Genomic DNA, 26,970 nt, shown 5'->3' on the forward strand with positions numbered 1-26,970 from the left:
TGTTCCTAAACAGTATCAAGTAAAATATACATATATGAATCTTTAAGACAAGGATAGCCTTGTTATGTTTGGCTGTGGATTTGGGCAAATTGCTGAAAGTAGCCTCCTCTTAAAACATTGGCTTAAGCTCCAGTGAAGGTGACTTATGAAAATACATTTTACTTTCTAACTGGGTCATACTAGGAAATTGTACTTGGTCTGTTATCCAAGCTGAGCTGATGAGAGATTATTAGTTAAGCCATGGTAACCTGATCACTTGTTACGGTCTATCACCATGTGTTCCACATCTTCTCATAGATGACTTCCAACATATTAAAAGCGCTCTAGAGACCCAGTCTGGCTCGCAGGAGCAGATGGTATGGGATACTCCTTTCCCTAGTACCTTTCTGGAGAAACAAGCCTTTAGCCCTGGGTGGCCTTTAGTAGGTCTCACAACATGTCTGGAGATAAAAGCTTCACTAACCTTGCTACAGTTCAATTATTATATAGAGAGAGATCTTACAAAATTGGCCTAAATTATTCCTGAAATAATCTGTGGAGTGGTACCAGCTTCACGTGCAAATACCTTGGCTGGGGAAGCTTGTTTTTATGGTTTTGTCCTTCACATCTGTACAGTCACCAAGTAAATATAGTTCTGCTGTATAACTGACTCACAAAATAAAGTACGTGCATGACTTACCTTTGCTCTAAACCTACAATATATCAAGGTATTCTGCCTGAATTATGGAATTCAGCCACTGTTTTTTTACATTTTAATGACTACTCCTTAACTTCTCCTATCCAGGCAGGTAATAATGAGGATGAACTACAGCAAGCATTTCTTTATATGCTGTCTACCAAGCTGAATTAATGCAGCAAGTATTTCATTTGCTACTCCAAGCTGCTTACTTACAAAAAGAAGCTCGTACTGTGCTTTACTGTATGGTTCAAGGCAGGCAGACGTAATTATAGGCAGCTAAGTGCTGTCCTTCAGTCTTCAAAAGGCATTGGACTGCTATTTGATATTCACAATGTGACAGCTCAGTATAGTAGTCTTCCAAAAAGGGAAAATTAATGTAATAAATAGAATAGTAATGTCAGCAAGGAGACTATAGAGAATTTCTTGTAATCTAGGTTAATTTACATCTCTTTACTGAACTGTATTTTTTGAATCATTTCAGTTATTTATGTAGCTGAGTCACTGCAAAGATTTTTGGGGTTTCCTTTCTTTTCTTGTTCTTTTTCTTCAGCAACTTTGTATCGCCACTGATGTGTGAAGTCCCAGAGCACCAAGGCAGCAGCACAGACAGTTCGGGAAGCAGCTTGGGAAGCTCTGTGACAGCATGTAAGAAGGTAACTTCTAAGTTTATTTTACTTTCAAAGGCAGATATATCCCAGGTTATAGCTCTGCTTCTTAGCGTTCACATTTATTGGGAATAAAAAATTAAACTAATGCCTGGAAAAAAAAAAGGATTGATACAGAAGACTAAGGTCTGAGTGCTGTTACAGTATCTTGCAACTTTGGCTACATGTCTGGCACCAGAATATATTTTATATATATGAGAGGTAAACTTTGCCTGAATGTTTCTGTTTTTCTTTGCTATCTGAAAATAGGAAATACAAGTAGTACATAGCATGAATACCTTCAGGACTGCTCTCTAACAGGTTGCAAGTTTCTGGGACCCAGCCTGAAGGTTCAGAACTTTGCTTCTCTCAGTTCAACGTGATGTTGTGTCCTGCATGAAACAGAGCTTTTCTGCCTTCCCTAGTATCTGACTAGTTGGGTTTCAGCAACCCAGGAGGTAATATAGTTTGACTGCTCTTGTTTTCGTTGCCTTAGTGGGTTTATATGCAGTTACTTCATTTAGAGGACATGGAAAAAAGAGATAAGCAATGCCTCTGTATGTCATTAGGTGGAGCCAGGCATGACCAACATTAGTTTATGCATATAGGTATTTCAGTACAACTGAGAATACACAGGTGAAGACCCTGGATGCTTCCATTCGCTCCTGCTCCCCAGGGTCAGATTGTGGTGGCATGGGCTAAGGGAAGGGCACTGTCAAAGACCTATTGAGGATGGCAGGCCATCTTTCATCTCTCACTTTGCAATAACCCACAGAGCTCTACTGTCTCCCACAGGCATAGTTCTAGAGCTGGGAAGAAAGCATCTGTTTTGCCACAGAAATGTTTTAAAGCTTCATAGTTCATTCAATTCACTTACTATGTTTTTCTTTTCCTTCCACCAAAAATAATAATGCTTTCCATTTGTTTTTTTCAAACACACACACACACACACACACACACACACTAACACTAACACATATATATACAGAGAGAGAAAGCTAAAACATGCAGATGATAAAGATTTGTTTTTCTTGTCCTTCTGCAGACCACCTTGGGTGGGGGTGAGTATTGACTGTGTTCAGAAATTTCATTAATTGTAAAATCATTGAAATAAAAAAAATCTCAATAAATTTGTGTTTATGCAAGGATTGGGCACCTCCAGCTCACCCCAGCGCAGCTGAAAAACAAAGTGTCAGTAGTTCATTTATTCAGGAGAGTTTGTTTATTTTTAAGAGAATACCTTATTAAAAAAAAAAAAAAGCTACTAACCGTAATGAGAATCTCCATTTTTATAGAAGTAAGTAGAACAATGTCAAATAATTTGGGAGAATGCCTTAGGTTTTTGTTTAATCTCAGAGTTGGCCATTTTATGTAAAACTGAAGGACAGTGGCACAGCCATGAGAAGTGCCACCACTGTGTTTATAAATGTTCCAGCTTGGTCACCTTCAGAAGCACTGAGAGCTTTTAAAGGTTAGCCTTTACCACATATTTTAGAGCTGCTTCACCTGTCTGATCCTTTACATTTGAACTTTTCATTGTAACACAAGTCAGTTTTATGATTCTAGGCATACTAAAAGTGATTCATTTCTGCCAACACTTCTGACAAACAGCAGGATATTTTGGGCTTCTTTACAGCACTGTCACAGAATGTGTTAGCATTCTTTTTTGTGGAGAAGGATACAGAATTATCAAAATAGGCCATTACCTTCTCTTTTATTCTATGTTAGTTACAGTGATTTTTAAGGTAGGTGAATAACTGGTGCTGGGGTGAAACACTGTGGATTCCTACTGCAAGGAAATGGTTTAAATAGTTCACTTGCAGGTTTGAATACTAGTATTTGGCATGAATGACTCCTGTTAGGAACCATATGAGATGTGGTCTGTTGCCACACAGACCAATCTGAACAAATGCAGAAGATGTGCCCCTTGATATCTCATCTTATTCTGTATGTCCCACTTTCATATCTTTTTTGATGAGTAGTAATTAACCAAGGCAATTAAGATGATCAGCCATGAAGACGCAGATGTTTCATTTGTGGAGCAGAGCCTTTTTAATATCATCTTGGTTATAGATATTTACTGTATTTTAATGTCTTATGATCTAAATCTGGGAGCAGGAAGTTGTTACACTAAACTTGTATGCCATATTTTCCTCTGGGAAAGAGTGACTTTTCCAGTCCACACTGTGCTAGAGGCTGATTTAGTTCATTGATTCACAACACACTGAGTAATGCTGACGGCTGAGTCTCTAGATGAGAGTGGAAAAGTTTTTCTTTTTTTTCAAACCATGAATTACTGCTGATTTCACATTTAGTGTGCGATGCAGACTCATCCTAAATTATTTTCTGAGTATGATGATCCCACTCTGCACCAGATATACAGCAGTATAGCATGTGCAGCTGTTATATATAAGTATGGTCAGTGAATCAAGTTCTGCTTTAACTTGTACCATTGTAAATCAGAAGAAACCTCACTGAATTCAGCAAAATTACTAAGGATGTATGTCAGAGGAGTTGGCCCAGAACTTGTCTCAATTAGGTAAGAATGGAGAAAACTACAAGATGGGAAGAAGACGTTTTGGCAAGCAGTGACACTGTAGGCTGTATACAAGAAGGATGCTGACTGACAGCTGAAGTAGTGCAAGTTTAGATTTCTTATCCTTTGATACAGATCAGCTCAGTATATTTTGTAAAGACATGCCTAATTGCGGAAGTGGCAATCAGAATGTACTGGTGGAGTTACATCTCTGAGGAATAACTGTGCTCACACTGCATTTGAGAAGTTAATTAGCCCTGTTAATTTAGGACAGCTCCTTCAGGATATTCCTTAAAAGCATGAATATCCTAGCAAGTTCAAATGCACACACACCCACCCACTTTGTATGACACATGCACCAAGTTGACAGGCAGAATTGTCTTACAGTAGTGAGAGCCTAGGAGTAGTCTTAGGTTCACTCTTCCTATGTGTGTGTGTCTTGGACCATGATATATTGCTGCCTGTTTTCAGAGAGATGTCTAGAAGTTCATATGGTTTCTATATGCAAATATTTGGACAACAGGAGTATGTAATCCTACTGCAGTCGGCATCGCTGAGTGGCCCAAATTATCCTTCCTCTGTAGGAGCAGTTCTAGTGGGAAGGCTGTGAGGGATAACACACTTGTAATGACCCTAATGCAGAAACTCACATCTCACAAGGTAGAGTGTACACTCATGCAGAGTTTGCCACCTCCATCCCTGTCACTGCTGCCCCAAATGTCACTTTCCCTCTGCCAAGCACTGTTCAGATCCATGTAAAAGCAGAGCCATCTGCAAGGAGACCTCTCCCACTTATTCCTGCATGTCTTCGTTTCCCAGAAAGCTGTCTTATCTGAGTAATTGCCAGAGGCTTCCCAGGGACTTCAGGCCTACTCGTATTCTTTAGATGCCTGACCTCCACCAGCTTCTGCTCACTCAACAGTATATCCTGTTTTACTTTTCTCACCTAACTCCTTCAAATCCAAATTACTGAGAATTATGATCTCAGACCTCCTGTCTTGCACCCTTCTTCACATTTCTGGCTACATTCTCAAGTTCACTCACAGAAATGCTTATGCACAAGTGAGAGCAGAATCTGGCCCAGGAAGAACATCATCTTGCCAATGTTCATCGCTTCAAGGTTGCTAAAAATCACATGCTCTCCAAAGCTTCCATGCAGTAATTTCTACCCTCAGTTTCAAAGTCTGTCATGAAAAGATGCATACATAAATTTACTGTAAGACATAGTAGTCTATAAACCATCCTGGAGTGACTTGCAACTTGACAACTATGGCCTGACTGAAGCATTTGTTATTTCTTCTGTTGCTGTGTAACCAGTATTTGCTTCCAGACAAAAACATCCCCTGGAAGGGAGATAGAGGTGCCAAGGGTCTTTAAACATCCCACAGGAGGAAAACTATGTGAAGTTTGGACTACCCAGCTCATTTCACGGGTTAGCTGCAGTGATCATCTGCTATGATCCAGCTGTTCTGATGAGAAGTTAGGTGTGCACACCAAGTCATTATGAGACAAAGAAGAGTATCCAGGGTTTCTGAAATTTGTTTCTGCACGATAATTTCTGTCTAGTCTAATTTCTCAGAAACTGGCTGAGATTTGGGGAAGAAAGATCTATAGTGATTAAAGCTGAAGACGAATTTCCTATGATTTTTAAGGAAATTTAATGAGTCCAGGAGCTATTTCAGCTAAAAGGACTGTTTCCTATGTATGCAAAATTACATCAAACAGGTGATTATAACTTCAACCCTCGAGGATAATAAGATCTAGCGTCAGATGACATCTGAAATCATATATATGTAGTGTGTGTGTACGTGTGTATGCATGCATGTATCTTCAATTCTATGTCTTCATAAAAGCCTCAGAAGATAGCATTTTTTAGAACCCCAGGTATATAAAGATGAAAAAAAAATGCTTGATTCTGTGTTTTACCCATCAGTTTATAATGGTTCCATTTTTCCACATTTGAAAACATTTATCAAAAAAAATGAGTAACAGTTTATAATGCTAACAGGAAATTGTTTCTATGGGATATGGAATATATTATTTTCCCCATCTACTGTCAGAGTTAGTTATGGCAGCAAAAATCCATTCTCGTTGAGACAGGAGGTTATAAAATTTATTGACTGCAGAGTCATTGAACTGGTAAACAAGATTAGCTAGCAGTCCCCAAGAAGAGGCTGCCTTAGATGTGAAGCATTCACAAGGCTTTGTCATTCACAGAACAAAGTCTTTGGGCGCGGTGGTTTTTTATGAGTATTTTGTGAGCCCTAAATACGTGTGTATTCTGAAGCTCTTTGGTAGAAATCCCATACCAGGCCTAGAGTACAAAGGGTCTTTGCATAAAAACCTCCTTTCTTCTGCATGATAAAGAAAAAACAAACAGCACAAAGGGGCAAGGCCCCTCACTTGCAGACGGCACAGAAGGACTGCCAGATTTATGAGACGTGGTGTTCCCCATTACTTCATCCATCCTCTGCTGCTGACTTTTATTCAGAAATCAATAGAGAATAATACAGGGAATGCAGTATTAGCTATCTGTCTGGCTTTCTGCCAGAGAGGTAAAATTAGAGTGGGTGTTAGTCTGTGGGTAGTAATGAGCTTACTTCTGGATTGTCCCTGAGTATTAGAAAATTGTGTCAGCTGGCTAGATCAGCTTTCCACACTCAGTCATCTTCCCTGAGAAGTGAGAAGGCCTCACAAGTTCTTCTCACTTCTCTTCCTAAGCAATGGATCTAGGCATACAGGTCAAATATTCCTGAATATTTCTAAAGTAAGACAAAGGTCTGTCAACGCAAAACATGCAGTAAGATAAAGCTAAATGCTGTGGTTAGATTTTTCCAGATATGGCAACAAATTTGTATTTTAAAATATAGTTATTAAAATTAAAGGCTAAATAGATAGAGCACAGCCTGTTTCTGTGTAATGCAGGAATTGCCAGAAATACAAATAAAATATACCTCCCTTATCACAAACATACTTCTTAACATTGCTGCTGGGGACAATGATTAGTCATATAAAATGTTCTACAGGTACCATCATTGCTGTTGCTATTCTTTCCCTGCAGTTATCTATACTAAAGGTCCTTTTTCACGGAAGGATTTTGCAGGATGGGAAAAAATATGTCCAATTGGTGGTCCACAGATCAATTTAGCAGACTATCACAGTAACTGAAATGCGTGCCTTAAACTGAATGCTGCGAGTACCTAACTGTGCAAACTAGGCTGACAGGCACTTTGCGCAGAGCGCTGAGTTCCCGCAGGAGGTCAGTGCCCCTCTGCGCTGGCTGGGCACTGAGCTCCCTCCCTCACGGTGTGCATGTGCATTCCTCCTCTTCCCGTTCCTCCCCGCCCTCAGTTATTTGTCCTTGGTATCATATTAAACAGAGAATGAATCCTCAGCTAAAACAAACAACCTTTTCAGGGTTAACACAGTCTGATAGTGTAGGAATTAAACCCAAGGTACCACCACACCTCCCACTTCCACTTTCTTCCCTAAATAAAATTAGGGTCAATTGGTCCAGTCTTCATCGTTTCAGTGAAAGGGCAAACTGATTGCTCATGCTGTCAGCTGTCTCCCCCGCTTGTTAGGGATCTTTCTGCTGTGGCCCTGCCATGGGCAGTAGCAGCCTGCCTGTTTTCGTGGGTGGCTCTCCGGCCCCACAGACCGGGCGGTTAGAGGAGCGCCCTTTCTCTGGCTCCACAGTCGCCGCGGTGCAGCTCCTGCTCATGGCTGTGCACAGCCAGTCCAGGTGCACGAGCTGCTTTCAGATTTGAAGGCATTTCAAAGAAATCTCATGCCGTGTTCAAAAAGACAACCCTTTCTGAATGCAACTTGCTGCAGGTGTGTTTTAATAACATATCGGAGGTCTGTTTATTAAAAGGGAGATTTGACCCCCCTGAACATTGTGTATATCTATACAGGGGCAGCAGATAAGGAATTCAGTTCAATCTAGAGCACTGGACTTGCAGAACTGGCTTTGCCTCTTTCTAGTCTGCAGATACCAGTAGCCCCACTTTGTTTTTGTTTGGGCAAAGCTTGTCCTTATGCTGTAGGATTGAGTCAACAGCACTGAGAGATAAAATTCAAAGTTTTAGTCTCAGGGTACTGACTGAGCTCAGTAGTCATTTTAGCAGGTCTTTAACTACTTTCAGCTTCTCAGAAAGCAGAAAAATATGTTTAAGAAGAAAGAGTTTGTAGCCAAGGCAGTCACGGAAACGAGGCTGCTAGCAGAATGAATAGAGCTGATCTGTTGTGGAAAGAGATGCAGTAAATTATAAAGGTTGCAAGTTTGTACACTTGGGTATAATTAAATAATTAGATTTGCCAACATCTACATTTATCACTTTAACACAGAACGAAATTCCCAGCAATATTTTCCAATACAAATGTTTTGGTAGGTATCTTCCTTCAAATATCTGGAAGGACTTTCAGTTCAAGGAAATTGGCTAAGACTTTAAGGGTTATATAAATCACTTGAATCCCAGTTGCATTAACTGAATAGGTCCAAAAGGAACAGGGGTCCTAATCTTGTCCCAAACAAAATCTGTAGGCAGGATTCCCTTTGAGCTCCACAGTAGAGTTCAGGCCCCCAGAGCACATTAGGACTAAGTAAATTTTTAAGTTTTTAACTATTTTTAACTATTTTAACAGATTCTCTGCAGTAACAGTCTGCTAGAGTCAACAGACTACTGGCTGCAGAATCAGAGGACACCATGCCAAATTGGCTTTCTGGAAGACAAGTCAGAAAGCAACTGTGCCTCAGTAAGTACTCACTATAATCTCCTCTGGGGAAAAGTCCATTAAGAGCTATTTGGGTAGGTGTGGGGGCAATCACAGTACATGTTAAATTAAAAAAAAGTCAATGACTGTCTGGCACTAAAATTATAGTGATCTATAGTTTTTGTAATTTCCAGCTTTACGTTAAAAGCAAGCACCCAAAGCAAAAATGTATACAGATTTCTACAGAGCACATTAATAAAGATTACTCAGATGTTTCCCCACATTTAGCCTTTAGACTTTGGCCCTCCGTAATTTATTATGCTGATAGTCTGCAACTAACAAGAGAGGAAAATAGGCCAAAGAGAAAATTATTCTAAACTGTAACTTGTTAAGTGGCAGGTTGGAAAGAGCAGATGTTTAAAAGGCTGCTAAATGTTCTTGAAGGCATAGAGATACAATTAAAGAGAAAACTTTTTCCATATTAGATGAGGAGAAGCTGCTGAAGAACTCAAACAGAATTATTTTACATTTGAAATGAAATTTAAATCTCAGTATTGTGGGTTATATTGCAGTTAAATTAAGAATAGCTTTTGGTTAAGAGTGTATATGAATAAATAGGAGTTGTTATATTGCTTTACACACTATCTGCATGAATTTGGAGGGCAGTACTTTCCTATGACTATAATAGTTTTTTTTTTATTTGAGGATGGGCTCAGGAGAGCAGATCCTTACTAGGAATCCCATTTGATCATTACTGCCTGACCCCAGTGAGCCAAAAAGGGTTTAAGAAAAGAGCAGTTTTATCTCAGGCTAAAGGTTTCCAGTGCTGCTTATGCCACACATAGCCTAAGGACCAGCTGAGGGCTCTCGCAGAGTCTGTCCCTCAAGGACAGACATTTCAGCTGTAGCTTGTGAACTCAGACGCCTGCTGTCAGGGAACCGAATTGACAGCAGCAGTGACTGGAGGCCTTGTGTCTTGCCAGGGGGGTGAGGCAGGGTGCTGAGAACAGCAGCAGTGATACCCAGTGTAATCCCAACCCTCACCACTCTCCTAGCACAGGCGGAGCGGGGAGCACAGAAGTCGTGTCCTCGCCCAGGCCTGGTGAAGGAGCACACACACCATCAGCAGGCTCAGCTAGCTCCCTCAGGCCCCTGTTACACTTGCTCTTATTCACAGGGAAAAATCCTCTCTCAAAGAACCAAGGACAGTCCAGAAAGGACAACATAGGAAATGTGATTTTAGAGCATGTCAAAGTTAGGAACTAGGTCAAAGTTGGGAGAGGCTTACTGTCATTCTGTCCACTGGACTATCGGTCTCCACAGGATAGAGTCAAAGTACACAACCTAACCAAAGTACGCTAGTAAACAACTGCACAAGGTGTAAGGTGAGACCCTAAATACCTCATCCGTGTCTCTATTTTGGATGATGCTGCATGGAAGAAGGAAGGAGATATTAAGGGGCAATATTTAGTGGTGCTAATTTCCAAGACTCCCAAAACTAGACATAAAGAGTAATTTCCTGGTCTTCAAGCATTCTACATGTATTCTCCCAAGCAAAAAGGTGACAGTATTTGCAAGTATACAACATTTTTCAATTGCAGTTGAAATGCTATCATCTGAACAGTATATTAAATAGGTTCTTAACCAGAACAGGGTAATCTAGTGGTATCCGTGTTGTTGAGTATAGGGAAGGATTCCTTTTAATGCAAAAGACATTTACAACAGTCAGTTGGTTTTAGTATTTCACATCCTAAAAAAGGCTTATTTTCTTGGACCAAAGGAACACTACTAATAATAGTATAAAAATGAATAAAGTACTTTTTTGATATTTTGAGCTTTGACTTTATTCTCCATGTTTCTTCAAACATAATAGGAAAAGTTCAATATTTGTCTCTGACAGGACGGAGCTGCCAAGAAAAGACTATACTCAAATTTGATATAAAAATAGCCAGGACCACTGCTTGATATGCACCAGCCACCATAATACTGCCACTAAAACTTTTTTTTCATCTGAGAATGCAAATCAGGTTTTATCTAGCCCTGATCAGTCACCCTATAGGGAAAATAGGCATTACTCCTACCATTTTACAGATGTGGGAGGAGAGGCAGAAGTACTGAAAAGACTTTTCATCCAAGTCTCCAAAGGAGTTTCTCGGATGTGGGATCACAGCCAAAGACCCAAATCTCACATGTGCTGAATGCCCACAACTTTCCGTGGCAGAGTCATGCAAGGTGATAGTTGTCTTTTAGTTCCCATTTGTCGAAGAAAAGATAAACAAGACAAAGCTCTTTCCTAAGAAAACAGCTCTTGCTACTGCAACAAGATGGTGTAGTTCTGCTTATAGGCAGAGGTGTAGGCAAAGGCACCCCAACAAGCTTCCAAGACATGGAACTGCCCCACAGTTCCTAATGTCCATCCTAAGCTACAAAATCCTGACAGGCCCCTTCCTTATATGGGAGAAATATTAAGATATGGTTTGAAACAAGATCTGCCAAGTCATCTTCTTCCATTGCCTTCTCACTCCCTGCCTAGTGTACATACAGGACAATCAGCTTTCCTTGTGCTGCTTTCTGAATTTAGTACAAACTCAGCGTACACACACACAAACCTTTTGCAATCTGCAAAGCAAAATTTTAGTACCTAGTTGACTCTGCAATTTACAGTTATAAACACTATAGAAGAAAAATTATTTTGAAACAATTTGTATTCATGAGATATGTGAAATGTATAATAATATATCAAATGAAATGAATATATCACATAGAGAGGCCATTAATTTAGAAGCTAAGAGGTTAAATTGTATTTTGAAACATCACTCTTCACACCAAGAGAGGATACTCGGTGGCCTGGAAGCTTAGTTCTTGGTCTGTCCCTGGAAGTTATTCTTTTGGGATAACAGTTATGAGCAAAACTGAAGTTTTGTTCATATTCTGGATTGATTTAATCTTAGAGAAAGTAAAGGACAGGATTTGAATTTGTGTGCCTGAAAAGTTACATGACTAATGTAGGAGCCTAGATACAAGCAGCACACTGAAAAGCTTTGACATTAATCATTGGGCTTGACATGTGGACCAGAGTGTAAGCACACTCGGGAATTTTCCAGAATTGCTGTGCCCACCTCAGGTAGTTAAGTGGTGCATTTGGCCATGCTGAGTACGTGAGCAAACCAGGAAACAAGAAATTCTTACTGCTGTGCAAGGATTAAGCGTTAGTTCAGTAGTCATACCAAGACCCTTCAAAGCATTTCGTTCTGTGTCCTTACCAGTGATGGACACTAAATCAGTATAGGCTGCAGGGATAAGGAGGGAGAAAAAGGAGAAAGACATGAACATGCAGTAGTTTCCCCAGCTTTTCAATTAACCACCTAATCAGACTGCCCTTAGCAGAAAATAATCTACCCTCTTTATCCTGGGGAATATTCCCTAAGTTACTCTTAACCAATTGTGCCAGAGATGTTTTAATCCAGCCACCTTTGAAAGTTGCCACTAGGTTTGAAGAAGTAAAAAGACTTTTAAAAGTCTGAAAGGTACTGTATCATTAATGGTTGCTTTTTCCAAAGACATCTGGTAATACATTTAATTATAAAGTGTTCAGTTTTTGTTTGGAAAAGTTCATGTGTAGTTGTAAGGGGTCTAGTCTTACTGTAACTATAAATGCAACAGGACCATATGAACATAGCTTTCATAAATGTTATATTCATTATATCCAGTTACAGATTAGCACATTTAGTACAAATAAAAATAGTCATGGCTGCCCTACATATGCTTACAAGTATACTAACATTACTTTATTAAAACACTAAACATTTAACTAAATTATAACAAATTACTTTTTCAAAGGGAGAATTTTTAAGCAGAACAGGCATTTTCATATATGTAATAGCCCATTAATCTCCAAACTGGATAATGAAAAGATAGCCATTTTGATATGAAAATAATTAATTGTGTCAGAGGAGCTATATTTCATATTTGCTGAAGTTGGAAATTTTCTCCTGGGCTCTGAAAATATGAGCGTGTTTGCATGATATGTTCACTACTCGGTATTTCAAATTCTGGTTCCCCATCATGATAAGAGAATTGCTAGTGTGTCCATATTTATTCCAATATTAGCATGTTGCTACCAAACTTCCTTGCTGGTGGTAGCTTGGTACAAGCGCTGATGGTCAGCAGCACTGGAATCATGGGCGTCAATAAGGTGGGGGACCAAATTCCCTATACCTGCTTTTCATTTTCTGATCGGGGCTTTTATTTGAGCATCTGTATTACTTGTGTAACTGCAGGGCACTGTAGGCACCGAAATTACAATTCTGTCCTTTGTTTTCATATGACTTAGTCAATCAGAAATAGAAGCAGAATTTCAGTACTGCTCACGATAGTTACCATAAAATCCCCAAACCCATCCCTCAGGAACGGGTAACTTCTGCAACAACACTCACTTCTGAAATAGCAGAATGCCTATAGTATAGTATGGTACAAATATCCCTGTTGTGACACATTGCAGAGACCTCTTCCAGAGAATTGTATTTATAGTGCTACATGGAAACCAGGTCATTACTTAAAAAGAGGTATATAGCTAGCAAGCTGGGGGGTCCAGAGCTTCCCTGAAAAAGCCCTTAGGGATTGCACATGCTGTAAGTGTGGGGGCTTGTTTATTCAACCTGCTACGCCCCCATCTCTAGATGAGCAGAAGTTAACCGTTTCTCGGGGATTTAAGAAGGCCGTCCCTAGCAGAGGAGCTGAACTATCTGAGGAACATGCCCTTAACACAGCCCGGCTGCTGCTGTGGGGAAGCAGCGGGGCAGGCGGCCCCTTTGGGAAGGGAGCTGGGTGCCGAGGGCACAGCAAGGCTGCCGCCAGCTGCCCCATCCCACAGCCTGAGCAGGGCAGTGACTGAGTCCTGGTGAGTCCCTGGTGCCAGGGCAGGACAAAAGGCAGCGCTGGGGCCTTGGCCTGAGCTTAAAAGCAGCTCCTGCACCAGCAGGGCCTTGGTGCAGGAGAGGAGTGCAAGTGGGGCAGGGCAGGGCAGTCAGTGCCTCTTGGTGCCCCCAGGGGCCCAATCTGTATTTACCTTACCTAAGCCAGAGGCAGAAGCCAAGCTGATCCAGGGTTACGCTGCTAGCATGTTTTCTGCTATTACTGCTCTGGCAGAGCTGCCTATCCAGTGCAGTGCTCAAGGTAGGATTTGACCCTAGCCATATAATGATCATAATGTGAAAGGTCCTTCAAAGCCCAGTATACATCAAATTTCTTTCAAGAAGGAAATGGCTCTTAGTGTGTTAGATTTGCTTTAAAAGCTTTGTCATTTGCTTCTACCAATAAAAAAAGCTTTATCAGTCTCCTAATCCATCTCAAAACTCTTGGTCTATTATTCATACACATAAATCTTACGTTGCCCCTCTGGTTACTGTTCTTCCCTTCTTATCCAAGTTAAGAGACCTAGTATTTCTTTATGGACCAATTATGTTACATAATTCTGGTGACATTAACCTTATTGGTTTGCTTGAAGTATTTATGGGCAAATAAGGTTTTGTGTATGGATAGCCAGAATATCTACAATGGCTGTGGCCATCACGCAGTGACAATAGAAATCATAAGCAGAAAGACTAGCTAGATGCAGTGCCTGTTCTCCTTTGGAGAGTTCGATATGTTGACGAGTTGTCTATCAAATAAGTGTTGTATGTATTATGAGTGAGCATGATGTGAACAGAGTTTGAAAGACCGTCTTGTTCTAACTTTCCTTTTCCGCTTTCTGTGCATGAGTAAGAGTAATTTTTTATCCGAGTTCTTTGTGTTTCCATTTGCAAAATCAGATGAGGTATGCTGGGATTTACCAGAGGTGGACAGGGCTAACTGCCTTAGGTAATTAGGGATTTCTAGGGATTTCTAGGAGACTTTCAGCAGAGGCTAATCAGGAAGGAACAGCTGAAGGAGGGTTCTCGGGGCTTGAAGTGAAGGTACAGTGAGAAAGAGCGAAGGTAAATCCTAGGCTGTAGTGCTGTTTGTTTCCATTTCTGTGTTGGAATAAAGCATTTTGCCAGCTCTCTTCAAAATGTCCCTGGGTTGAAGTGTACTACCTTTTGTATTTAAGGTGAACGCATCAGATTTTGCCATGCCATCTGCTGGAAAAGGTTAAACTCCCTCAAAGAGCTTCTTCCTCTAGACTGATGTTATGAACGTACATAGTAGAATGCTCTAGCAGTTCATCTCACTTTTTTCCTCTTCAGAGAATATTTGAATAATTGCTAAGCATTAAATTAAACCTAGTTTAATTAGCAGTGATTTTGTTTTGTGACAGTTTACTGCTGCAGATTAGGATATATAGTTTTGTGCTAATGTCATAATTAGATGATATAAATTTTAAAGGTAGTTTAATTATGGAAGCTTTGTTTTCTTTGTTTACACTGAATGAGAACTTAATCAAAATCCACATAATAGAATAAAATATATGGAGTCATGAGAAATAATCATTCATAAGCTGCACAAAATGACTTACAAATGTGATGAAAATATCTGTATTGTGACATTCTTATTACCCCACAGAGAGACCTGTGAACAGATATCGTTTCACGCATACATATCTTTGCTCACTCCAGTGTTGCCAACTATCTCTTTCGAAAACTGGGCCTATATCAAATATTCCCAGCTTTGAACCTGCTTTTAAACAAACCTTGTTTAGAAAGAAAAACCTGATAGATGCCCTGTCTCTAGTTTCCCTCCAAAGACATAGGCTATTTAATCCCCAATGCTGAACATGTATGGTTAAGTGGAGAAATTGAAATTCTTCCTTTCTCAGATGACTTAGAGTTTCTTCTTCTAGCATGAGACTTTCTAAAAGCAAAAAGTCTTAACACTGCCCACAGAAAAGTCGTTTATGAGTCTTCTTAATAGATCCTCAGACTTGACATTTTCCTTTTCCATCAGTGCCTGTGCAGTAAGCATCATCATGATTAAGGTGGTATTGCCAGGCTGCTGTAGATAAACCTCAATTTATCTTTTAAGAATTTTTAAGGAAAAAAGCCATCTGGAAAGCAAGTAGGGTGCAAAACAGGTGGGTGCATTATAGTCCTGTAAAACATTTGGCATTCATTTACTTAGACATGCAGTGAGACTTCCAGGAATTCTCTGGATTTTCATGCCCTAGACCAGTGATTAGTAGCAGACAGAAAAGCCATTGGAAGTGATATTTGCACTGAAAAAGGATTCTCTCTCAAAATGAACCCAGACTCCCATGAAATGCAACATCATGCCCTTTCCCTCTTCACATGACCAGCCTACCAAAAATCACATGTGAAAACCACTGTTCTAAGAAGATATGCCCTTCCCTTCCCAAGCAGTATTCTTCCTTGTGAGGGGATAATAGGATTTCCAGACCTGGACTGGAAAAGCTTTCCTCTACATAAATGCGGCAAAATTTTTTGTCAAGTATCCTGGAGGACTGGAAACAGAAACTTTACACCACGAAGTGGCAGTGATAGATATGGAAGGTGGAAATTCCCAGCTCTTCAATTAAAAAACAAAACCAAATACAGTACTCATTCCTTTGGCATAACAATATACCAACTTTTAAAGAGTCAGGATGTGTCAAAGGCTGTAAAGCTCATTTTTAAATGTTTTTTATGGTATATAGCTGAAAAAAATCTGGCTTTGCAGGCAGATGGGTAAGAGAACAGTTTCAATAAAAGGTTTAAAGATTTAAAACATTCTTGAAATAATCCTGCAATTCCTTCAAGTCTTCTCCACTTGCAAGTACTTCTACTCTGTAACAACACTCATAAATGCTCACACCATAAAACTCCATAAAAGTATGTTCATAATGTAGGATATATGCGTAGACATACACAGTCGTATATTAGTTCAATCAGCCCAAGTGGGCAGCAGGAATACATGGCCAGAGTGGAGGAATGGGGAGAGGATAGTACCCAAAGTTAGGCTGGACTCAGTGTTTTTAAAATACTCTCTAAAGCTCATTTAATCCTTGGCTCCTAGTGTCCCACCTCCTGCCATCTGCATTGGTCTGAGGTCTGATGAGTGCTGGTTTTAGCACATAGGAGAGGGGAGGAAGACGTGAATAGGGGAGCAGGGATGGTGAGGGGACAGTAGCTAGCAAACTGGGGTGCTTATGCTGGGAAGAACCCTAATCCATCAACAAGAACAGGAAGAGCAAGAACTGTGTGGTGGGGTTGTTACCTGGTTAATCAAGTATGGGAGGCTTGATTAGTCTCCCAGTCTAGGAGACAGACACCAGCAGGTCAAGGAAAGGAATTAATGCTTATTAGCATCAAAGGGTGGCAAAACTATTGCTGTGGTGAGAAAGCAAACAGATTGCCAAGAAAGCAAACAGGCGATGTAATTATGGATCATGTTCTCAGTGGTCTCTCTGTTACTGAGATAACGAGCAATGTCATTATGCCGTCATAGCAGCTGGATTTTCAGAACTGACTCCTTACCTTGATCCTGCCCAGCTTGGCTCTCCTAAGCAGATACCTGTGCCTTGCCAATTTTTTGGCAGTTTGGTCATCCAGCTTTTAAACAAATTCCAGAGGGAGGTTAAAGATGCCATTAAACAGTAGTTTGAGCTGGTTGAATCAGGTCTTCTGTGGTGTCACGTCCTCCCCCAGCCCCTATTTTATCTTTTATGCTGCCCTGGCATTTGTACAAATGTGCAGGAAGTCAAGTCAGAGAGAAGAACTACCTGAAAAGTAACAAAAACAAAACTAAGAGGTTCGTTTTTCTGGCCAATTTCTCCTTAAATCACATTGACACCCTGTTGTCAGACAAACGCCAGTACTCATTCAAGGGATGGAACAGACCCATCCAGGAAACAGCTCTCACAAATTAATGCAAACTGATGGCTAACGTATGCAGAAAGGGAGATCCCTTGACGAGGTGTATTTGAGGAAAAAAAGAGTGCTTTCCAGTTGAACCAAAGTAGATTAAGAGTGGTTTTCATCCATTTTTTCACTCAAGTCTTTTGGTAAAGATTTCACCCTACATATCTTTGGATGTTTAGATACAAATATACTTATTTATATTTTACAACAGCCTCTTTGAATTTAGAATGACTTCCAGGTAACTAGCTAAGAACAGCGCAGTCACTAGGTCAGGGAATGAAAATCTATGCACTGGGACATTTTGTCCTCTTAATCAGTGCCCATATCTCCAGTATGTTCTCCAGAGTCCTCAAAGGATAGCCCTCGTCGAAAGGTAAAGGTCTAGCCTTACAGGAGTTCAGAAAGGAGGCTATTTCATCCCAGGGCTGGTGGTAGCCAGGAAGGCTCTCCGTAAGCACAGTACGGTGGTGCACTGTTGAATTCCAGAGGAGCTTTTTTGTTTGCTCAGGCTTGTTTCTCGGTCAAAACCATATGTATGATTTCAGGCATCATTCAAAAAAAACCCCTAAGTACACTTTCCTGAATAGTGACCGTAGCTAGAACAACTATTTTGTTTTATTGTGTTTGGAGAAGATTAACATTTCCTAGTAAACACAGGAAAGGCCTATTTGTCTGCATGAAATAGGCAACCCTACGTTCTAAAACATTTACCCTCCCTGCCATCACACACACAGCGGTTTGTCGTATAGGCAGAGAGTTACGGAAGAGTGTTTATTTTACCTTTCACTTGGTAGTTACTAAGGCATCTTCCAGAACAGCATTGTCTCTTTCAGAAATCAAAATCCAGTCATTGCTTTCCAGATCTAAGCCATAATTACTAGAGGTATTTTTAGTTTTAAGTCCCATCTTCCTGTTCAGCCTGACAATACCTTAATTATATCCTGACGAGGAGCAGGAATCAACAGCTGCGGGCTAAACTGTGGCATTGAGTCTTAGCCCTTTCGCAGGCGTGCGTGGGTGTTCATGCTGCCCTGATAAGGAATAATACCTTCCAGAGAGCCCCTGAGGCTTGCACAGAAGATTAGGAAGCTCTCCTCTTCGCCAGTTACTCTCTCTTGTGGAGCCCAGTGCAAGTAGACTGAACACTAGTTCAGAGGAGTACTGACCTCTGAAGAAAGGATTCCATTTATAACATGTAAAATATATTTCTCTTTGCTCTTGAGCATATTTGGCTCAGGAAGAGCTATCTTTGTATGTGAGCTAATGTTCAGAAATTAAATATGCCTTTAGAGGGTTGTATTTCTGCATTTTCAGTGCTGTGGTCGTATTTTATACAGTAGTCAAAAAATACCTTATGAATTCTGTGGGGGAAGAATAGGTTCAGTAAGCTTTCCTTCCCTTTGCAACTTTAGATTGGGACACTCTTTAATCTTCTGTCTAGATCTTCCATCTTCTTTTCTGTCCCTCAGTGATACTCTCATACAGCAGGTTTTTGATGTCTCTGTGTAAGAGAACCAGATGCCCAGCCTCACTCTGACAATGCTATAAATAGTGTTGTCCAACACGCGGAGGATCAAGCGTGGTAACGCAGCTGTATCCCCTTCAGCATTTCACACTGTCATATTCACAGTGCCTCCATGATCTCCTTTCTCAAGGAATGTGATCCTTGTCCTGCCCCCAGAGTGCACATCTATAACTGCTTGCTGCTGCCATAACCACAGGCTCCCTCTAACATGAGGGAAATTACAGTGTGAGGCATATAGAAATGTGTTAAACATTGTGTATACAGGGCACCAGAGAAAGCAGATGGTGCATGTGACAAATATTTATTGGCATATTTTCTTTAAGTCATAAGTGACAATTAATTACATCAAACCCAAAGGAATAAGCCTTAATGGAAAGAAAACATTCACAGCTGTTTTTGAAGCTGTGAATTATGAAGAGATGACTCTGGATGATTCATTAATGTCATCCGGCCATTAAAATAGGAACAGTCTCTAATATATCAAGGCCCATAAATTCATCAGGACATTTGAGATGCAGACCTTCTGAAGAGTAATTGGGACTAAATTTCAGGTATATTTCCTGCTAAAAATGCTGGTGGGAGAAAGGCTGCGCTGGAAGCAGCCTAAAACATCCTTCTGACAACCTACAGTGTTCTCTAAAAAAAGATTTGTGGTTGGGCTGAGGAGACAGAGCAGCTAGGGGTCACGTCAGGACCTTACTTGTGTGAATTTAAGTGACTCACAGAAGGTAGTATATACTGGGTTGACTGCTTTTGGAAACAATCTACTACAGCTTGCAAAAAGAGCAGTTGGAAACCCCATTTGCATGATAGGTAGCAATTGTGCAGCTCACGGGACAGATTCTCACATAAGCGAGCCTCCTGAACCCTATGTGTAGAAACAGCGAGGCACACGGGGGTTTAGAGCAAAAAAGAGGAGACATGCTCAGGCACTTCCATTTCCACAGTGCTATTTCCCAGCCCCATTTTCCTGCTTGCCCTGCTGGAAGGGCAGAGGGAGATTTTTAAGAGGCTCACCTTCCTTAGGAATTGCCATGTTCTCAGAGACTTCTGCTGCTTGGTTCCTGCCTTTGAGCTGTAGGTTGGCACTAAGCACTATTGATGAAGTACAGTATAGGCCCACTTAGCTGCTGCTGAATTGCTTAGGTTGCTCAGTCTTTCAAATTGATACACTCACATCTACATGTACTACGTGTTTCAGGTATAGATGATCTGTCCCATATAGCACTCCCATCAAACTGCTCAGAAGTATCAGTGGAGGGATGGTGTCACTGGAGACACTTACAAACTTTAATGGGCAAGAGGAGCAATAAACTCACAAATGTCTACAGCTCTGCTGTCTTGTTTCCTTATGGAGAGACGATGAGGGTTGAGCGCAGCTCAAGGATGAGCTAAGCAAAGGGTGCCAGAGACCTGTGAGCATCCATTCCAGCATCACTGACCTGATGTGTCCTGAAGCAAAATTACTTAGCCCATGTTCTGCATCTGTACAAAGGCTACAGTAGCTCTGACAGGAGCACAAATTGAACTAATTATATAATGCCTACATGGTATTAAAGGGTGTAGAGTTCAACATATTGTTTCTACTTTAGCTAAAAAGCCATCACTCTATCTTCCTTCAGCCACAATCTAAAGGTCCATCTCAAAGTCAAGGCAAGTGTTTACTAAGAAAGTATGGCAGAGAAATAAGATGCACTGTTATTTTCATAGCATATATACACTAGCCAGAAAGAGACCCTTGGATTTTACAGTCTGAAAGGAATAATACGATTTTTGTGGCTGTCCTAATGACAATAGAGGGGAGGAAGTGGAAAAAGACTTTCTCCACTCACAGCTAAAGAGGGAAATTGTCATCCTGTAATCATACAGAGGATTGCGGGGCAGAAGGAAGGCTCAGAATCAGCTACAGGTTGCTCAGTCTCAGCCACGAGTTGCTGTGTTCGAATATGCTCTGCATCCTGCTGAAATTAAGGGCAGACAAACTATTGGCAGAGTGCCATGGTCCTACTTCTTTGATTAGGATGGGCTTTTTCCTGGTTTGCAGTATCTTATCTCACTTCGATGAGGTCAAGAAGGTATCCTGGTATAGGTCAGGAGTCCCTGTCATGAAGCTTTCATGAAGATTTTTAAGTTATTTAAATTACAGTACAGAAGGTGCACCTGAGGTTCTTTGTACTTTGGGGCTGCTGCTTGTAAATTCTCCCACCTATGTAATATTGCTGGCTTGCATTTCCATTTGTGTACATCCTTTTGCAAGCAGCTGCATGGCACTTCTAGTACTTCCAAACTAATGTTTTTATTTCTACATTTTACAGCTGGTTTCTCTGCCAAAATCTTTTTGGCAAGCATGGAAATTAATGCGAGACAGGCATTGCATCCAAATTTTAATGGATAATTAGTTCTGTCTTCCAGAGGATGCTTTTTTATTCTGAGTCATTTACTATCAAGCTATTCCAAACACCTCATAAGACATATTCAACTTAAGATCCTCTTTAATCATTTAGATATTAAGGACCAAATTCTACCACATGTGGAGGAGAGAGCCAGATCCCCTTATACCATCTCCTGAAGAGTAGGGCTATGCATGTTAGTTACAACCATTAACGACTCCAAATAGAAGTGATTATAGCCAGCGGCAGGGAAAATAAGAGTCACCAAAATGGAGTCAGTGAGGGGGGAAAAAAATTCTGATCTAAAAGCAAATAATTTATATGCAACAATTTTCAGTTTCCTTATTTCCTTTCTACCAAGTTTCTCACATCTGTATGTAAAGGAGAAGTCAGTCCTTACAACACATCCTTCTTCTCCAAGAATTTGCCTCTATGCTGAGGAAAGGGAGACACTTGAAAATTAAACGGTTGCCTTCTTCCATCCTATGATGGCACACCAACTCAATAGCAAGGTAGGAAAGAAAATCCTGCCTCCTTCCCAAAGCTTTTCAGAGGTGAAGCAACAGGAGGCTGAATAATAGAAATTACCAAACAAGGAAAGGGAAAGGAGATGGGGGGAAAAACATACCCTATCCATAGGATATCACCTGACACTCAACAAATTTAACTTGGCAGTTTATGAACAGTTGGAATCTGTCTCTCCAGAAACCACAGGAAAGTGTCTTCTCCTTTACACGCTTTATAATCTGAGTGTCGCAAGCCTCACTCCTCTGCATGAAGATACTTTAAAGAAGCACAGTTTAAAAACAAAAAGAAGCTGAATGAGGATGGCACATTAGTCATTATGCAACTATATGCACAAGCCAGCCACACACACACACACGCTCCTGCTCCAAATAATATTCATTTCCTCTTTGTTGGGGGGGGGGGGGAGTGTGACTGCACAGTTACATCTTTAAACAGCAGAGAAATTTGTGAGTGGGCCTGAGCGAATCCGTCTGCCCTCAGGCAGCTATTCTGATTGTCTCTCTTCCAGTTCCATCTTCTGCTGGCTGCAGCAATAAAGCTTCTTTTGGGTAAAATGAACAGTTGTTTATTACACAGATAAACACACGCCCAATAACAGTGTGAGAAATGAAGAGCGTGCTAGGGTTGGAAACTCTTCTGAGTAGCTTTGCACATCTGGGTATCAGTCCCAACCTCTTAGCATTTAGAGTATGAGGCCTAACTTCCACTGCAAGTTACACGTAATTGCACTGCAGTGTTTTGCCATAACCGTTTTACTCTGGATCTTAGAACCTTATTCATGCAAAATATATGTTCAAGTGCCCTTTGAACTGAAAGATTACCTACAGCTATCCATACAGCATCCGTTTTACCATCATGGTGTTAGCATATGACATTTTTTTCTTAGTTTAACTAACAAATGCTTGCCACCATCTACGCAAAACCAAGGACAGGGGTTTGTGGGTTGTAGGAAGTTTTACTTTCTGAAAGTATCAGCATGAGCCAGAAAACGACAGAAATCAGGAATTCCACTCAAAGTGTTTCTGAAATTACCTGACTTAGCACACTAAGTTACCACTCCTGATAGCACAGCAGGAAACTGGCTCAGGCAAAGGTTTCTAGCTCCTTTTCCAAAAAGATCCAATCCAAGATTGGATTGGACCAGACCCCAGGATTTCTCATCTGTTTGTTCTTCTGCAAAGCAGCTGAGAGCTACAAAAGCCCTGACTTTAATCAAGACTGTAGGAGCATCTGAGCCCTTTTCTGTCACATTATAATATGAGCCCAAATTATGGATGGTGCTTTCAGCCATGGAAGGCACAGCAAGGAGCCTTGCAGTCCTCTGGGCACAGCTGCTCTGGAGCGACAGGTTAAAGAAGCCCATGAGGAAAGCAAATGTTGTCCTAGTACAACCCTGTCTAGGAGAAAAAGAAAGTTCAGACCAGAAATATCTTTATAATTTCCAGATACGTAATTTCAGATGTGATAAATTGGAAGCTAGGAAATTCTTGCTTTATTTAACAGTTTCGCTGTGAAAATTTGAAGGGTTTCAATTCAGATACTTTTTCTCCAGCCAAATACACAACTGCATTTATATAACTATGTGGACTGAACACCTCAGCTTTTTAATCTTCAGAGCTTAAAAATAGGACTGATAAAGTTAAGAATCTGACTGACTCTCTTGGATGGAGAGATGGTTATTTCTGTCTGGTGCTATTTAATTTAGCAGAAAAGCATCCATGATGTCAGCAAACGTGTGGTCTCACCCTTGGAATACAGAGCTTGTGAGAATAGAAGAGCATCCAGAATTACGGGTACTCCTGCATCACGGGCAGGGATTAGGGATGGTAGTGATAGTGCTGATCCCGTGGCCCTCTGCTCCAAATGCCAGCAGGTGTTTAACTGTGACATGTTGCATGTTCTTTTCAGCTAACAACGTAACAATGTGGGCAGTCATATTTTTCTAAGTAATTTTTCTAAGCGTTTAGGAAGCATCGTTGTAAAATCCACCAAAATGATCTCACAGTTGAAACCACATTATGCATCATGAACAATTTAAACTATTTCCTAGCTTGCTTCTTAAACAGAATATTTGGAGAAAATAAGTCTTTCTAGATTTTTTTTTTTTTTTTTTTTTTTTTTTTGCGGGGGGGAGAGATGGTGAAAGAAGGCTGTTAGAGAGAAAAATCATTTATCTGTTTATCTTTAGTATTTCATACTGGATTCTGGAAATCAATAGATCGGACCTCAACTGGAACAAGACCTAAATCTGTCAAAAACTACCTGTAGTTAGGCAAAACACTGTTCCAAAGTAGCTGTAGATTTGTGTGCATGAAAACAGTTTGACAGACTGGTTGAATTAGATTTACATTAGCTTGATTAAGTATTTTTTAAGAATCAAGAGACTATCTACCTTGGATTACAGCCTCACTAAAGAACCGTAATTATTGTTTCTGGTTGCCTGTTTACCAACAGTAATAATTTCAGGCTCAGCTGAGAGCAATGAAAGAGCAAATCCAAGCTGAGGGGAGAGCAAATAAAGGAGAGGTGGGGGAAAAAGGAAATTTCAAAGTTCAATCATGCCTTCCTTTCTAATTATGCAGTGGCATTTAGGGTTTTGAGAGCATGTATTTAAGATGTCAAATAAACTGACTTGGTGAATCTTTCTAATGTAACTGAACAATATATCTTTGCAAGCATGGTAAGTATGGTGATTCATTTCATTTTCAAAAAAATTTGTGAGATCTGAGATGATGGTATCCTACAAGATGCTCTTTTTTAATGGATGCTTATGCAAAGGAATCATCTAAAAATAGGCAGAGAGAAAGAGGGCAGCACCAAAGTAAACCCCTATTTCTACAAAAGCAGAGAGACCTACTGACCCACTCCTTTCTGGGACACATTTGGCGACAGAGCCTCCCCTGATGGCGCCGAGAGGCTCAAACAGAGAGGCAGAGGAGCCGTGTGGCTTGACTGAGCCATGTCAAACCTAACCTCCGACGGCAACGGACACCATCAGCAGAAGTTGAGCACTGGGCTTCAGCTCTTTTCAAGCCAGATTTTCAGCCCTGATGGTCTGTGGGAAGCAGGTGGGAAGAAGAAAGGCTGGAGGGTGGGTAGCCCAGATCAGGAGACAGACTGTTGCCAGCCAGCGTAGACAGAGGGAGATGGAGGAACTGACGTTTCTGCCCCACCAATATTCTTCTTGCAACTCCTCTACAGTTTGCAGGATCTGCTCTCTGATGTGCTTGACATGCCAAGCTAAGCTACCACTCTGTGTGCTGGAGATGAGAGCATCACTTCCAAAAGACACATAGCTAAGAGAACAAGCAGTCTAGGTGGGCCCTGTAGTAGGTTTTGAACTTGCTGACTGATCTCTGCCTAATTTGACAACAGTACAGAGATCCCAGAGATAAAAGATCGTGCAAATATTACAAAAATGGGTAGAGCCAGGAGACTATAAAGTGAACCAGCTGAGCATCAACTCACACCTTGCTGCACAGCAGAGAAACAAAACATGGCAACAGCTTCACAAACACTTCACTGAAGCAGAAGTGTCAGTCAGAGCTTACACCTCAAGATGCTAAAAAGTTAACTTTGAAACGTTAATGTGTAGGTAAGCAGGCTTTCTTAATTCTAGCGCTCACATAACCATTCAGAAATTCATCTGACCATTCTTCAGAGCATCTCATCAGAACAAGAATGTGTAATATTTCATCCTTTTCAAGTAATCTTGCTGCTTCAGAGCTATACCTATTTATAACCTGTCTAACAGCTGGGGCAGAACAGCCCTGGAATTCATAACGCATGTGTGAGCAGATAGATGCTACATAAGTCTCCTTCAGCAGAAACAGAGGTCAATCCTTAAAGGTTTAGTTTAAAATTACTGGAGCCGTTGGCAAGCATATGTTGTCTTTACTTTAGAAATTTATTTAGTCAGAAATGAAGAAAATAGAGATTGATGAGCCACAGCAGGAACAAAGCCGACAGTGAAAGACGGAGCTGGTGAAGCTGGACAATCAGCCCTTCGTTTGCAACATACTGTTAAGAGGCGACCCACAAAGCAAAGGGCAGCACTCCTAATTCTGGAATAATCCTCGACTCTGACAGGCCTGACACTGTCATTTCTGTTTTTCTGCTTTCATGTTGCTGTTTTCTTAATAGTTCGTGTCTTAACTCCAGTGACCTTTGTGTAAGTCTACTAATAGAGGTTAGTAGATTGAAGGCTGTATCAAGGAATTGCTCCATTTAGAGACTATCGCATGTGTTGGGAACCCAACATTTACATGTTATCTTCTATATTGCAGTGGAAGCCACTAGCTGTACTGTAAGAGTTTGTTTTATGTGAAAAAATACTCTCAAGAACCCACTGGTTCAGTCACAGAGTGAGTGGACTTTTTAATTTGTACTTTAACTTCATCTAGAGATATCCACAGTGTAACTCTGATAGACTAAGCTAAGAACACTGTCGCCAACCTTTTTCCATTATAAGGCTGTATTTTCTGTTGCTTGTAACAATGATTAGCTATACCTGGATCTTTTAGGGGCCAGATGCAAATGCTGTTAAGGGAAGGATGAGACATTCTTTTTCAGAGCAGAGGAAACATGATGATCTTGGTTTAAAAACTTAGCAATCTCGTGACACAGGGAGCAGGAAAAAGCACTAAAGTCAGGATGGGCTGGACGGGAGACAGAGAAGTACAGGGCATTATCCTAATCAATTAGACCTTATAAGCCTGATTCTTATTAATATAGATTGATGTATATTTATCATATGACTGAGTTCAGTCAAAGCCCACCACCAGATCTGTGTGCTTGCTTCCTTAATCAGTTCTCCTTTCCATTTTCTCAAAAAGAGAGAACTTGCTGTATTACATGCTTTTACTACAGAAGGATCACTGCCTAGCAGGAAAAGGGCCTGTCCTCAGTCTGGAGACAAATGCTTTCTCATCCAGTGAATCCAGGCCTGAAATCCTTTGCACAGACGTCTTTGAGTACAGATTTATCGTGAGGCACGACATCCCCCACTAGCATGAGCAGGTATAGCACATCCCACATCAAGTGATGTGGCTGCGGCCGTGAAGCCCTGGCCAGGACCCTGCGTGTGAACTAAAGCAGCATCTGTCTTGGCAGGACTTAGGC

General features: G+C 40.8%; 1 protein-coding gene across 3 annotated transcripts in view; it reads left to right on the forward strand.

Annotated features, from left to right (window-relative positions):
* SPHKAP (SPHK1 interactor, AKAP domain containing) overlaps positions 1-26,970 on the forward strand; it is a 79,000-nt gene that overhangs the window by 17,220 nt on the left and 34,810 nt on the right. For all 3 annotated transcript variants that reach the window (XM_064516879.1, XM_064516881.1, XM_064516880.1), the window contains exons 2-3: positions 1,230-1,332; positions 8,507-8,617. In XM_064516879.1, the coding sequence (XP_064372949.1) occupies positions 1,230-1,332; positions 8,507-8,617 (214 nt within the window). The remainder of the gene's footprint in view (positions 1-1,229; positions 1,333-8,506; positions 8,618-26,970) is intronic.

The sequence above is a fragment of the Dromaius novaehollandiae genome, chromosome 9, assembly GCF_036370855.1.
Source record: "Dromaius novaehollandiae isolate bDroNov1 chromosome 9, bDroNov1.hap1, whole genome shotgun sequence".
Taxonomy (NCBI): domain Eukaryota; kingdom Metazoa; phylum Chordata; class Aves; order Casuariiformes; family Dromaiidae; genus Dromaius; species Dromaius novaehollandiae.